Source organism: Plasmodium coatneyi, chromosome 8 (assembly GCF_001680005.1).
Source record: "Plasmodium coatneyi strain Hackeri chromosome 8, complete sequence".
NCBI classification, from domain to species: Eukaryota; Apicomplexa; class Aconoidasida; order Haemosporida; family Plasmodiidae; genus Plasmodium; species Plasmodium coatneyi.
In genome coordinates this window covers 1,120,808-1,135,760 of record NC_033563.1, presented here as the reverse complement: position 1 = coordinate 1,135,760, position 14,953 = coordinate 1,120,808, and the positions used below count along the sequence as shown (strand labels likewise).

The following is a 14,953-nucleotide window of genomic DNA, read 5'->3' as shown; positions in this document are numbered from 1 at the left end:
AGGAGCTGCATTCCTCCTGCGGATAGGCATCCACCTGCCCGCGTGCTGTCCATATATATTTTTTTTTTTTTGTGTATTAATTTGGCTGTACCAATTCGGCACACGGCTCTGATTTGTGATTGCCCCTTACGGCGCTACGTTTCTGATTGTAAGTGTAAACTGTTCATCACGTATTTGTGCTGACGCTCAAGTTGCCCACGTGGTTCATGTAAACCAGCGAATGCTGAAACTCGTTTGTGTCCAACAGACTGTCGTAGATGTTTCTCCAGTTTTCCTTGTAGTTCTCTGGATCCTTGCCCTCCTTTTTTTTTTTTCTTTTTTTTTTCCCGCGGAGTTTTTCCCTGTGCATGCTGGGGAAGAATCTTATTTTGGGCGCGCTGAGTCCGAGCTGCGAGGGGGTGAGGTAACACGGTGAGTTAAGGCAGTGCAATAGGGTTATCATTACGGTGTAGCGACCATGCGATGTGCGTATCCTAACGGCGCACTAATTTAGCGAAACGGTGAACCGCTTCACCCGTTTACCACTTCACTGGTGTTACTTACCCGCTTGAAGAGCATAACATTTTGGACGTAGTTAAAGTCGGGGTTGAGGCCCACCTGCAACTTCCGCTTCTTGTAGTTGTCCTTTATGGCCTGCAGCGTTTTCTGCTTGTAGTCGTCTTCCCGCCACTTCTGCTTAATAATCTCGGAGATTCTCTTCCGCCTCTCCAACGTGAAAGGCTTCCTTCCACTGAGCATTTTGTCGCGAAATTCTTTTGTTTTCCACTTTTGTCTAAGTAGTATTGATTTCCTCCTTTTGGTATTCTCATCCTGATTAAATCTCCTCGTTTTTTCGATGATGCTTTTTCGATAATTTTCGTCTGTCCATTTTAATTTAATTTTGTACGATAATAATTGTTTCGTTTTTTCAGAATGCTTAAATTGATTTTTGCACCTCAACAATTTTTTTCGTTCTTGTTCATCCCTCCATCTGAGTTTGGCTAGCTCGGATAGCTTCTTCCGAACTTCTTCATTTTGGATTTTTTTTTTTTTCCTCTTTTGGTGTGCATTCACCAGGGGGGAGGGGTCCGCCTGATCTTCTTCCTGCTTCGATGGGGTGGTCAGATCGTTCGCGCCCTTGTCATGGTTACCATCCTTGGCAGTGGGAGCAGCCGATTGGGGCGCATTTAAGGGGGTTTCCACACCATCCCTTTCTTCGTACTTCACTATTCGGGTCTCTCCCCTTGGGTTCAGCGGTGGTCCATCCTGCATCGCATCATCGTTAAGCTCGTCCAGCTTCTTCTTCCCTGTTAGGTTCATAGTTCCGTTGGTGTCCCCCCCAGGGGCGACATCACCCTCTTGTGAATGAAGTGGGGAGCACTTCGCTCTCTCCCCCTCGGAGTAGTACTCCTCTATATATTTCTTCTGTTCACCATGTCGTGTTGTGTAATTGGGCACAGTAACAACGCAGTCCTTGTTGGCGTTCCTCATGCGAAAAGTTTTCCTTCTTCGACTGAAGACTCGATTCAAATGAGTGGGTACGAAAAATGGGTTTGTGGCCTGCCTTTTGGGGCTAACACCATGCACATACTTGGACGGGAAATTATAAAGCGTCAGGGCGTAACATAAACAGGCGAAGAGGATCGCGCTCGCCCGATAGAACATATTAGCGCTATGCTGGCGTTGGCTCGTTGCTCTTCTTCCCCCTTTTCGATCATGTCGTTAAATAGATGGCGCCTAGTTAACGATTAAGCAGCGGCTAGCGGGCGATTAAGCGGTTGTAAGAGCCAAATCATTACCGCCAAAGGACGAACTGATGCTTCCTCTGTCGTTCACTTGCCCAAGTTTGCTTCTCCCCTTTATGCTGCATTACCCAGTCGGCCGTCACAGTGGAGTGGGTTGTTCCTCTTCCATTTTTTCAACCCCCCTGGAGAGATAAGCAGAAATGGTTAATACTGCTTTAATGCAGATTGGCTCAATGGATTTGCGTGTGCATGGGTATGCGAATGTAAAGCCATGCATGCTCATATGAATAAGCGCGTTCACTGCTATTGATGCGGACGCAGTTCAGCAACTTCTAACGCGACAACATCTGTGCGCATGCCCAAGGTGAAGAAAGGCGCGACACAGTTTTGTGCCACTACCAACTGTGCTGTAAAAAGTTTAAAAAAAAAAAAAAAAATCATACAAAGGGGAATTTCCGCATTAGCTTAATTTTTGTCCCTTTTTAAGAGCAACAATGACGTCATGCAAAATGCCATAAAAAGCATTGCGGTCTCCATTTCATCACTTCCTCGGGATGTTGCAGTGGGATCCCTTCGTCGACTCGAAATATGTAACGGTAGTCGATGTTACACGGGCTGCTCAATACGGATTACACAAAGTGGATGCCACGGCAATTTTCAAATGGTCCACGGTTTTGGAGTGGAGAATTCAATGTTTGTGCGATGATATCTTTACGTGGCTGGTCTCTATCCTATGCTTGTGCCAACCCGCGTAGAAGCTCAGTACCACGGTGCGAACGATGCGAAGCTTCCGCTTATGTGCATCCCGCGTGAGCAAATCAAGGCAACTCTGCAACGCGTTTAAAGAAATCAACCCGTTTAACTGCTTCATTTCCCTAGCACATTCGAGGCACCCCCTTTTTGAACCGCCCAATTGTGTGTTGAAAAAATGAAAAGTCTCACATATCGAGCGAGAAAAGTTCATATATAGACGTACTTATGTACCCCCCGGAAACGGTAAAAATATGACGTACTTTGTTCATTCATCTCAAAAAATGAGCGAAAAAAAAAAAAAAAAAAAAATTTTTGTGATGATTTAGGCTATACAGTTATGATATAATTGACGTGTTCTTTAGCAATTAAGGGGTGGTTATAATGATTGGAACATGCGTTATATATGTGTTCGTCGAGGGAATAGCCATGTTGCGTAAGTTCACTCAAGTATGGGTCAAGGCATGGGACCACGCGTGCACACGCGGAGGTCTACACACTGTTCGTCTGCGCAGCGCAACTGAACGAAGTGCCACGCCCGTTTCTCAAGCGCAACGTTAAAAAAGACATTAATGCAAGGTAACACTGGACAGAAATTAAAAAACGAAAAATATTTAGATTTGCACATGTGCCAATGCGGGCTACTAGCTGTTTGTATAAATGGAGGTGTCGACACGTTTTCTATTGTAAAAATTGGTGTACGAGCGTATCGGCATATGCACACAAACATAGGTAGGTACATACACACAAATACACACGCGTATGCGAGTGCGTAAAGAGGGAAAGTTAGTCCAACGTCATGGCTGCAAGAAGAGTTCGCTGCACAACAGCGTTACATTCTTCGCCCCTAGTTTTTCTTTGGCTTCTTGGCCTGGGTGGGTGGCACTGGCACTTTGTTCATCAAGGCCTTGTGGATGTGTGGAATGACACCACCTCCAGCAATAGTTGCCTTTATAAGTGTATCCAACTCTTCGTCACCTGTGGGGAAAAAATTGGGGAGGGGCATGGCATCAGTGTTCACGGTTTCAACGCTGCATCGATAACCATTTGATCACACGCGCAGTGAAGGCACGAATAAGTTGGCTACACACAACTTGGCTAGTCGAAAAATGCACATTAACATAGAGAAAAAAAAAAAAAAAAAAAAAAAAAAAAATTACCTCGAATGGCTAGCTGCAAATGTCTGGGCGTAATTCTCTTCACTTTCAAATCCTTGGTTGCATTTCCTGCCAATTCTAAAACTTCGGCAGTGAGGTACTCCAAAATTGCCGCTGCGTAAACAGCTGCAGTTGATCCAACTCTTCCGTCCGAAGAAATTCTCGTTTTTAGCATTCTGTGGACTCTTCCTACTGGGAATTGTAAACCTGCTCGCGATGCTCGGGACAGTGGTGCCTTCTTGGTTTTACCAGAACCTGGGATGGGGGTGACAAGGAGTGGAGTGCGTCATGAATAGGTGCACAGCACAACATGCGATGTGGACGCATGCAGAGGTGACACGAAGGAACGCGGGGGGGGACATGATTCCCCCCGCCTCACATGCGCAAGGTGCGTTAAAAATGTTGCATTTTCGGTTGGCAAAAAAAAAAAAAAAAAAAAAAAAAAATGGGTAAACCGCATAAAAGCAACGTAAGTAACGTAAGCAGCGTGAATGATGTGAATGGAAGGTGTGGTGCGCGAAAAGGCATACAGCGCGCGGGCCGCCCTCAGTGCCAACTCGTTCCTAACCTGTTTTTCCCTTTCCTCCTTTTCCAAGACCAAGGACTTTACCTCCCACTTTTCCTCCAACTTTGCCACCAATAACTTTTCCTGGAACTTCCATATTGATAAGTGGATAAAAAATGGAACTTACGTTACGGAGGGATGCGAATTATCGATATATAAATTTGTTCGCGTGAAATTCCTTAAATTAGCGAGTTAATGAATTGCGAGGAAATGTTACAATATCAGTTACGCAGTTATATAATTGTATAATTATGCTTTTTTTTATCTTTGCGAATTGCAGTAAAAAAAAAAAAAATGTTCACGATTTGCAAAATTTTTGCCAAAACGAAAACGAACAAAGCGAACGAAACTGAACGAAATGGAATAAATTTTTTTAAATCGGCCCAATCCGCTAATCGTGCCATTTGCCCCATTGGCGCATTTCTGCAGGTCATTTTTTTTTCCGCATTTCGAACAAAGCAGAGTGAACGCATGGCGAAATGGGTGAAAAAAAAAAAAATAAATTGCCCCGCCAGCAACGTTTTTACATAATCAGCATTTGCCTATTTTGCCTGCATGGGTGTTATATATTTATATACATAAATGTATGCGCAATTTGCCAAGGGGAAAATAAATATTAACTCCTCATTTACCACCCAATGTGAAAAAAATCAACGCAAGTAACTCCACTTTGACTCAAACATGTTCATGATTTTTCTCAAAATGGGCAACCCAAAAAAATGCGCGTGAGCAAAGCGCGGAAGTGTACTGAGCGTACCATTTGCCGAGAAAAAAATGAACCAAAAAAGGTTTAAGACATTTTTTTTGTTTCACCCCGTACGCGCGTATACACTTTTAAAATTTAGTGAAGCGTGGTACGCGGGATGTACTAGTAACGTTAAGGTTTTCACTCTGGCGATGATGATAATATCCTAGGGGACTGGATATACTCCGTATCGTCGCACTCATGACGCATGAACTCCAAAGAAAGGAAAACAGCCCCAGCTACCATCTCGATCATACGTTTTGCTTAAAATAGGGCATATAAACTCCCTCGCCTTGTTCAATTTTTTTTTTTTTTTCCAATTGACTGGAGCGTAAAACGAAGCAACACATATGCACACAACCCATAGTATGTGCGTCCAGTTGGTTTATTCTTTTTCACAGCATGGCAATGTAAAAATGCCTTTGAATGGGGGATAAAAATTTGGACTTTGTTTTTTCACCCCTGTTAGGAGGTTTTGACTTCCCTCCTGCGCGTTTCCCCCTCTTACAGCGAAGTAAAAAAAAATTTGGATACGTTGCCACATTGTATACACTCGTTCGATGATTGGCTAAAATAGCAGGTGCTTAGAGCAGTGTTTATCTTGTTCTTTAGATTTAATCGTTGAACATGTGGGGAAAAAGAAAGGAAAAATCATGGCAATGACGCCACCCGGTTGGAAAGGAAAATATCCAGAGGAACGGTTCTCGTGAAATGTACCTTCTTTCCGTTTTGATGTGGAACAGTGATGAAAATTTACGGCTTTTTTTTTTTCTTTTGCAACACATTTTGTGTGTATACAGACGTGTCCCTTCTTACGCTCAGCTGTTAGAATGGCTATGCCCTTTTATTCCTCCAAAGTGGCGTTTTAAAAATGTTCCTGTGCAATCGTAATAATGTAGTGGGCTATACTTTCGTAATCCCCGCCTGGTGGGGGTGGTTAAAATGTGAAAAGGGGGAACATGCTTATAAGGCTCGCATAATAATAACCATCATAGTAATAATAAAAATAATAATATGGTTGATACCTCCGCTGAGGGAAAAGGCGCCAATGGAAATTATTACCCCCTCCTTTAGCGCAAGCGCCTTCATGATGTATAAAGCCAGGGAACAAAGAGGAACCATGCCATTCCTCCACACTAGTGGGTGTGTTTTCCATTTTGCTTATGCGTGGAGGCGGCGCGAAAGAAAGGTGGGCCAAATTAAACTCAGCTGAACGCTAATTTGAGGACTCAAGCGTATGCTCCAAAATATACTCAGGCGGAGTAAAGCTTATTTTTATAGCATGTTCCAGTTATCTCTGTATTGATCCTTAGTAAATTTGTTGTCCCCCGAAAAAAAGGCATAAAAACAGACACTCCATTGTAACTCCTCGTCCATTGAGGTTTTAAAAAAAGAAAAGAATAAACGAATAAACATGCATAAATGCCTGAACGTTCAAGCGAAAAGGGGAAAAAAAAAAAAAAAAAAAAATTTGGACAATTTTTACCTGAACGGTACATGTAAAAGAAGTGCAGGAGTAGCACTTTTTTGGACATGCGCACTCACGTAGGGAGAATTATCACCTTTCATCAGTTTTGTAAACTTGTAAACCCCCTTGTCTGTGATGTGTAGTGCGCAAAACAGGTATGTGTTTACACTTTAGCGTTACAAGTAACCCCTCTTAATGTTCACGAAAATGAGGTGGTACACACCTATATGGACCTGCGTCTTACAGGGGAAAACAAGTGCGCTGTGAGGGTTACTTAAACTGCAGTTGCGATCCTGATTTGCTTCCATACCCCCCATTGATCATCCGTGCAGAGTTTCACGTGTACATAATTCCTAATTGATCAATTATATTCATTTTCTCGTGTTTAATTTGGTGTAATTATAAAAAAAACGTTTTAACAAAAAAAAAAAAAAATGTACAAATGGGAATATATATGTGGGCATATATACATATATGTATAATCCGTTGTGCATTGTTTCATTATGTTTTAATTAATTTATACTCCAATGTAGACGTCAATGGAATTTAAAAAAAAATAATATGGAAAGGATCGAACAGCTGATGGTAGATACGTGCGCGTGATGGGATGTTCGCTATATCAGGTACTGGTGATGAGCTGGAGATCGTTATGGTCCCAGAAGAGGGAAGAATGAAGTAAATGCACGAACAGGCTTGGCATACATTTACAGGCACGAATGCATACGTGGGCACATATATATACATACATATATACACATATATATGCTTATATAAAACTCTGTGGAAGAATGTATACGAATAGGGGGCGCGCGTGGCGCACCTGTGCATGGCGTGCACACCAAATGCAGGGAAATTTACACGGCAATTGCATACCAAGTGCATACAGCAAGGACGTTGTAAGCACCTGGTATGCACACCGGTTGGCGCAAACATACATATGTGAGGTTGAATGTGCGTGTGGAGAGGGGCAGTAAAGTCTGGTCCGCGCGTGCTTGCAGATTGCACATTGCAGTTTGCCCTTTAGCGCCTTCCACCTCCCGTCGCACGGAACGATCGGGGGCCTGAATTACGTGTAGAGGGAGGGGTCTATTTCGTTCGGAATGGGCTGAATCTCCGTACCGAGCTCCAACTCGATTTTGTACAAATTGAAACGGTCGTCATAGGTAATCAAGTTGATGGCTAACCCCAGATGGCCATACCTGCCAGATCGACCAATTCTATGAAGGTACGTCTCCGAATTTTTTGGAAAATCAAAATTTATAACCACATTAACAGACTGTATATCTATACCTCTTGTAAATAAGTCGGAGGAAACTAAGCATCTACAAGCTCCATTTCTAAAATCATGAAATACTCGATTTCGATGAGTTTGCGACATTCTTGCATGTATGTAGAAAGAGCTGTAACCTAATTCTGTGATTTTCTTGGCTAGTAACTCTACTCTAGTTATGCTATTGCAGAAGATAATGGCTTGATTTATTTGAAGCTTGGCAAAAAGTGTATTCAGACAATGTACCTTTTGTCTTTCCTTTACAAAGGCATAGTACTGGGTAATTCCTTTCAAGGTTAGTTCGTCCATAAGGTTTATTTCGTGAGCATCTGAGAGGTAGATCTGTCTAAACTCCTTTACCGTCACGGGGAAAGTAGCCGAGTACATTAATATTTGTTTTTCCTTGGGCAAGAATTTCATTAATTCTTCAACGATCGGTTGGAACTCTGGAGATAATAATTTATCTGCTTCATCCATGACCATTATGTGACATCCTGATAGGTTGGCTACATCTTTGTTTGCGAGATCGAGAATTCTTCCTGGTGTTCCACATAGAATGTGCACGACGTTGTAGAGTCGCATAATGTCTTCTCTGAGCGACGTTCCTCCTGTGGTGACCATGCACTGGATCTTCATGTGCTTCCCGAGTTCCTTGATCATGGCTGAGGTCTGCAGGGCGAGTTCTCTGGTCGGCACGAGGATCAGTCCTGCGGGGGGAAGTGTATATAAAATGAGTAGGCATTTTACGGGTGATGCGGTGGTGACAGTGGGGCGGGCACTGCTGTATCTGTTCAGCTATACGCCTTTACAGCATGCTGATCATTCGACAAGTTTACCTTGGATGAAATTCTTGTGAGTGTTGCACTTCTCCAGAAGAGGAATTGCAAAGGCCGCCGTTTTCCCTGTTCCATTTTTGGCCCGCGCCAGAATATTCTTGCCGGCAAGCGCCACGGGGATACTTTCCTCTTGAATGGGGGATGGCCTCTCATAGCCTTTCTCAAATATGCCCATAAGAAGCTCCCTTTTTAAAAAATAATCTTCGAATTCATTGCCCTTGGTTTTCGTCACATCTTCTGTTCTGTATCGGTGGTCTTTGAGTGGCTCCAGAATTCTCTTCTTCCAGTTTTCGTCAAAAGGAGCATTTGTGATATCGTCTATTTTGTTTAAATTATTTTCACTTGAATTATTCATAACGTTTGGCGTGGCGCAGTTGGTTCTGTAGCTCATTTTGCTGCTCGGTGGGGTGGCAAATTGATTCAGGGTTTAGCGTCTATGTAGCGTCCGCACAGCGGGCTTATCTGTCCAATTGTCTTGCAATTTATTCCTGCCGGGTGACCGCTCCGTACGCTCTTGCGAGAGGGGCCACTTACACACACTGTAGATGGTCAAATGGATTAATACACTGTCGTTGGGATGAAATATGTGGACCGCGTTATAGGAAAGCTAGGTAGTTATGTGCTTTCTTTTATTTTCTAGGCGAACTCTGGATGAAACAAAACGAACAAAGATATGTGATGTTGCGCACAGGCGAGCAATGAAGTGCTGGACTGGGGGTAAGATAAGATTAAAAAAGAAAAAAAGGGGGGTGCGCCGAAAGAATAAAGCAAAAAATGCGAAGGGGTAAACTACACAACGGCACAAAACAGGAGAAAGGTATTTACAGGTTGACTAAACTAAACACACATATAAAGCCCAAACAGGTAATATTTACCGCATAATAAGAACGTACATAATGAGGGGGAAAAAAAAAAAAAAGGGGGTGAAGGGGGAACCTTAAAGATACAAAAAAAAGAAAAAGCGAAATGCAAAGGTGAATAGGAGAATTGATGGCGCAAAAAAAAAAAAACGGTGAAGTTACGTAACGACGAAACAGCGAAACGACGAAGTGGAATGTACTATTAGGAGATATCACACGACGCGATGAGATACAGTAGGGTAAATTCTGCTTATGTGTATGGCCGCTTATGGTCTGGTGAAGGATAAAAGTTTTTCCAAATCTGCATTTTTTTTTTTCTCTAAATGACTCTGTTGGTATTATTCAAATAAAAAAAATAGAAAACGAAATGATCTTTAAACCTATGGGATAAAAAAAAGGAAAAAGGAAATTAAATAAATAAAGTGAAACAATATAAAGGTTTAGGGGTTAAAAGGGAACGGAAAAAAATAAAAAAATGTACAAAGAAGCTCGCACTACAGGGGCATGTAGATATGACCGAGCATGTTACGCACCGCATAGGTGTGCATACATATCAGCACGTTAATATAGGCATATATATATGTACATATGTGTGGCCTTCCGTCCGTGCCTTTTCGCAATTTACGATTGTACGTACACATGCAGACCTACAAACGTACATACATGGGACGTACATAAAATGCGCAAAAAAAAAAAAAAAAAAAAAAGGCACAACGGAAGCCATCAACTTGTTCAGTACATAAAAACATATATTTGTACAAAAGCATAGATATGAAAAATTGTGTCACACGACGGTTACACGTTTCAGTCACATGTACACTCGGAGGCACATTTCCTTTATAAGGGCAATCGGAACGATGTGACTCGAATAGCGAAACAAGTATGACACAAAAGAGGTTTATCAATGTAGTGCGCGCGTGTGTGTAGTGTATGGAATGGATTCTATCCAGTTGGAGTTATGCATGAGTAAGAAAAATGTGAAAAAAGAAAAACCTCTACAATGTGCTAAACGCTGGTGCTCCTAACAGGGTAATCTCAAGCCACGTAGGTGGAATAGTCAAAGCATATATTTGCACAACAGTGAAGGGTTCACCATAAGTAGAACTTTTGCGTAAATATTTACAGGAGGTGCGGTAATTGACTGGACTTATCATGTAGATACACACACGGTTTGACTCTGGGGGCAATGCTAACCGGTACACACATAGGGAGGTGTATGTGCAATTGCGTGTGCATAGGAATGGATGTACGTTTTAAGAGCGAGGGTGTAGACTGAACGGGTAGAATAAGAAATAAAAATGAGAAAAAGAAAAAAAGGGAGAGGATGGATGTCTACTTTCTTTTGCATGTGGAAGGGCGCAGCGGTAATTATTGTAAAAAGTGCGGCAGCGCAAAGTAGACGGCGATATGGTGCAGTTGGGGAGTTGCACTAAACAGTTGCATACAGTTCGTAAAACATAGAACGGCGGATGGGCTGGCCGTGCAGAGCAGGCAACATAAATGTGCATATGCTAAAACACACCGTTGTAAAGAAAAAAATGAGGTGCCATAGAACGGAATACATACGCCTTCACAGACGCGTATTACATAGGACGGAAGGTACCCCTACGTGTGCATAGGCGAGACAATGTACAAAGGGGTGTGTGGTTCTCTCTACACCCCCAAAAGGGGCAGAAAAGAAGGCATGTGTGGGAAGGCGGTGTAGGTATGGAGGAGGAGCTTACATTATAGGAAAGAAACGATTGCGTTGGAAAAACGCAACGTAACGAACGATGAGCTGTGCACTGGGGGAGTGGGGTCCACAGGGATGAAGTGGAAAGGGCTTACCTTCAGATACGCTCACTCGGCCTATTTACACAGGTTAAACGCTTTTACAAAAAATTACTTATTTATAATTATCATGTGGAGGGAAAAAAAAAAAACCAAAGTGTAGCAAAGCGAAGTGAAGCAAAAAGTAGTTACATAATAACACGCGCTAACAATTTTTAAAAAATTTTAATTTAAGTATAAAAATAACGCAGTAAAAAAATAAAATAAAATAACTTCTTTTGAATGTGTTATATCAATTGGGCCTTCCAAAAAAAATGAAAAAAAAAAAAAAACCAAAGGTGGAATAGGCAGTACATAAATGTATAATGGGCACCACATGACATGCAGAGCCACGGCGCGCACATCACGACACATGTCAGCGCAGAGGAGTACAAATCCTAGTACTTTGCATGTGGCGTTATGAAAAAAAAAAAAAAAAAAATTAAACATGAGCGATTTCTTTCCACATTTTTGGGGCCATTTAAAAGATCTCTCCGAATGGTGTATGCCCGCAAATACAGGTGTAACGTTATAGGAATGTAGGCTCACTGGAAAAAAATTGAAGTGGTCACGTGGATATACGTACGTGTGTATAGGTACGTTATATAAACGGGCAGAAAAATATGTACATACATCGCAACGCATGTACGTACAAGTGTGCCCACCTGGAGGTATGCTCAATTTTCCACGTCGGGGGTGCCTCGTGAAAGGAGGATGACATCATGGCATCACTCCACTGGTGGGGTCCCCCGAAACGGGTGTATTATACAGGCATATATTTGATAACTGCTTATGCGAGCATCTCTGTATGTATGTACGTACATTGGGCGAGGGCGCACCTTCTACGGGAAGATGCTCAGCTCAGGTGGTCTTTCCGTTTGGCCAATCCTCCAAAGGGGGGAAGGCACCTGTCAGTAGTGCATCGATCCGCACATACATACATAAACATTTATATATATATGTAGTTTCCCCCCTTGTTAATACCATAACAATGTTGCGCCAATGCGGACGGCGCAGCGTGACCAACGTAAGGACGCCCAAATGGGTTGACCCTGTCTGGAGTGCTAAAACATGAGCATCGATGACGCTTATAGGGTTTTCAAAAAGGAAGTTCACCCAAATCGATGGAACGTGGGATGTGAAATAACTGGAAAATTTTTAAAACAATTGCTACAAAGCGTAGGTTTGTCTTATTAGCCAATTCGTCAATCTGTTGTCTTTTTTTTTTCCCTTCATCCGAAGTGGCACTTTAAAAGAGGGAACTCCAAATGAGGGTGGAAAAAAGAGACAGCCGAAAATTACTAACAAGTGCGTTTATTATGCAGTATGTGGGTCCCCGTTGGCTGAAGGGAGAAATCACCTCCTGTACACCACGAACCGGCTGAAAGGCAAAGGCAAAACGCTAAGTGGTAATGACTCGGTCGGATTTGTCCTTCGTTGTGTCAACCCCCCGTTGCATAAGTGTACCATGGGTGTACCCTAAGTGGAGTGCCTCCCGCAGCAGTTGCTGATTGTGCCATGTTTGGAGGAACGCGCTTTTGCATGTGGATATACCTTTTTGAGCGTCCACTCCACGTGTGCTCCGAAGAGGGGTAAGGAACAATTCGATTGCGAAAAAAAAAAAAAAAAAAATATTTTTTGACAAACGGCATAAATAAGTATGAGGTAAGTATTGTTGTGCGTTCCCAACGGTTTCCACCGACTCATGGTGTACTAGTAAGCAAATCGTTTGTTTCCCCCCCGTTTGGTCATTGACTCCGTGCTTCCCACCTGGGACGGGGTTGCTAACAGCGTGAAGGGGTCACAATGAGTGGAAAAAAAAAAAAAAAAGATAACAACAGTAACTGTATTAGCGGTATCAATAAAAGCCATGTTTTTCCCAGTGCGCTACTATGTTCAACGGGTTGGTGAATTCCCACGGTGGCACGCGCACATGCGTCGATTTGGCGCCACTTCTGTGGGTTGGGAGGATAAGCAGACCGGCATTCGAGTTTGTTCAGTTGGACAACTAATTGATGAGCTGCACTGTTTCGTCGGTTGGCACACGTCAAGTCTTCTTCTTATTATCGCAAAGTTTGAAAATCTTTCCGTGATTTGAAATGAACTGCTTCAACATGACGTCTGCGTAATTCTGGACGAGGAAGCTGCAGGGAATGAGAGAACAGTTACAAGCATCGGGTATGTACTCTTGGGTAGTTACGCATAAGTGTATATTTCCGCGTTTTCCATAGTGCCACGTGTGAGGGGGCTGTATGAAAACTTACCCATCTTCGTTGAACAGCTTGCGAAGCTCAAACGATGTGCTGTGCTTTTGTTTATTCATCTTGTAGGCTGCAGGGTGGGGAAAAGACAAAAAATATTTTTTTTTTTTTTTTTTTGGAAATAATTTCGCCTGCCATTTGTACGTGAACAATTCAGGCGTTATTTGAACTCGTGGTGGGTCCACTTTTTGGTGGCGGACTTAATAGGAGGGCGCTTTTCTGGACATCCAGCTCGAAGAACAGCTTCACAACTCCGCCCTGGGTGGAAACAAAAAAAAAGGGGAAAAAGGGAAGTGCTTTTTTAGTAGCTGGGAAGGAACACATATGCATTTTGCGTTATGTATTTTTCGCTACGTGTTTTTTTTTTTTTTTTTTCTCGTCATGCCTACATTGTTCGTCTTCAAAATCATGAAGATGTCTTCGAAAAAGAGAAACTCCCAAAAGAAGAGAATTGTCGAAACGATGAAGAAGGCGATCTGTAATTTGCACAAAAGGGGTGGGTAGGGAAGGAGTGTGTACATGTGACAGAGAAAACGCACGAATGGGAGGGTCTTGTGATGCTGTCCAATTCAGAGTGGTACTTACCAACAACCTAATCATAAGGAGCGGTTCCTTTTTGTACTGCACGAAGATGGTACAGTAGGACCCTGCGGAGAGAGATTATGAGGAGGAATGTCAAAAAGGAAAAACAGTTTGGTTTCGTGTAAAAAACAATTTAGAGGCACCAGCCCCTGCATGGTAAGAAGAGCGATAAGGAATAATCCAAACACATGTGCCCATCAACAAAGTGAAGCACACACAGTTGTAATAAAAAGGTTCACTGTTCCAGTACCAATCGATATGAGCACCAAACTTAGGAAAATTCGAATGTTAGAGTAATGGATATTTTCTGAGAAATTTTGGTCCCTTATTTTCTGGGAGGAGGAAAAGGACAAGTAACATGGTGAATATAAATGGGTATTGATTAACGTAGGGTATGCAAATGAATGTGTTGGTACGTGGGGGAGAGGGATGTAGAACACCAAAGAAGTGATCGTTTCCATCGCCTTTACAACAGCGACATTTTTCATATGCACACTTTAAAAAGGCGCTCAACTGGTGGTCATATATTTTGCATTTTTTTTGTGGGAATCACTTTTCGCACATACTTCGCTTATGTAGTCCTGCGCAACTTTTTTCAACTCTTGTTCGCTGTACAGGTTGGAGACGAGGTCTGTAGGAGGGACGAGGGGAACCGTGTGTGGTGGGTAATCTGATGACGGGGGGAGTTGCACGATGTTCTGTCCTAGCGTAGGCGTTAGTTTGTCACGCGAATTTGATAAGCTGCTTTGTTAGCTTTATTATAATATATTGTATTATTTTGTATTGTATTGTGTTGCATTGTATTTTTTTTTTTTTTCTTTTTCCCTTGAAGGAGCCCGTCCGATGGCAAGCTTATCCCCATCGCTCCAACATAGGTACTTACATGTGTTACCCCTATTATCATCGTCCACTTGTTGTTTCGCCAT

The 14,953-nt window shown here is 42.6% G+C and overlaps 4 protein-coding genes across 4 annotated transcripts; all 4 read right to left on the bottom strand.

Annotated features, from left to right (window-relative positions):
- Nucleotides 1-166: 166 nt before the first annotated feature.
- Nucleotides 167-1,644, bottom strand: PCOAH_00021530 (Uncharacterized protein; the record flags this gene model as incomplete). Its single annotated transcript, XM_020058960.1, has 2 exons — nt 167-388; nt 544-1,644. The coding sequence occupies 2 exons, from the start codon at nt 1,642-1,644 to the stop codon at nt 167-169; spliced, it is 1,323 nt and encodes a 440-aa protein (XP_019914395.1).
- Nucleotides 1,645-2,858: 1,214 nt separating this feature from the next.
- On the bottom strand, nt 2,859-4,551 carry PCOAH_00021520 (Histone H2A; the record flags this gene model as incomplete). The annotated part of the gene is made up of 3 exons (XM_020058959.1): nt 2,859-3,452; nt 3,635-3,886; nt 4,200-4,551. The coding sequence occupies 3 exons, from the start codon at nt 4,291-4,293 to the stop codon at nt 3,322-3,324; spliced, it is 477 nt and encodes a 158-aa protein (XP_019914685.1).
- Nucleotides 4,552-7,475: 2,924 nt separating this feature from the next.
- PCOAH_00021510 (ATP-dependent RNA helicase) lies at nt 7,476-8,906 on the bottom strand (the record flags this gene model as incomplete). Its single annotated transcript, XM_020058958.1, has 2 exons — nt 7,476-8,386; nt 8,516-8,906. 2 exons carry the CDS (start codon nt 8,904-8,906, stop codon nt 7,476-7,478), a joined length of 1,302 nt encoding a protein of 433 aa, XP_019914579.1.
- A 4,325-nt stretch (nt 8,907-13,231) lies between these two features.
- Nucleotides 13,232-14,953, bottom strand: PCOAH_00021500 (Uncharacterized protein; the record flags this gene model as incomplete). The annotated part of the gene is made up of 8 exons (XM_020058957.1): nt 13,232-13,328; nt 13,449-13,515; nt 13,646-13,703; nt 13,835-13,921; nt 14,031-14,092; nt 14,278-14,359; nt 14,594-14,658; nt 14,911-14,953. 8 exons carry the CDS (start codon nt 14,951-14,953, stop codon nt 13,232-13,234), a joined length of 561 nt encoding a protein of 186 aa, XP_019914465.1.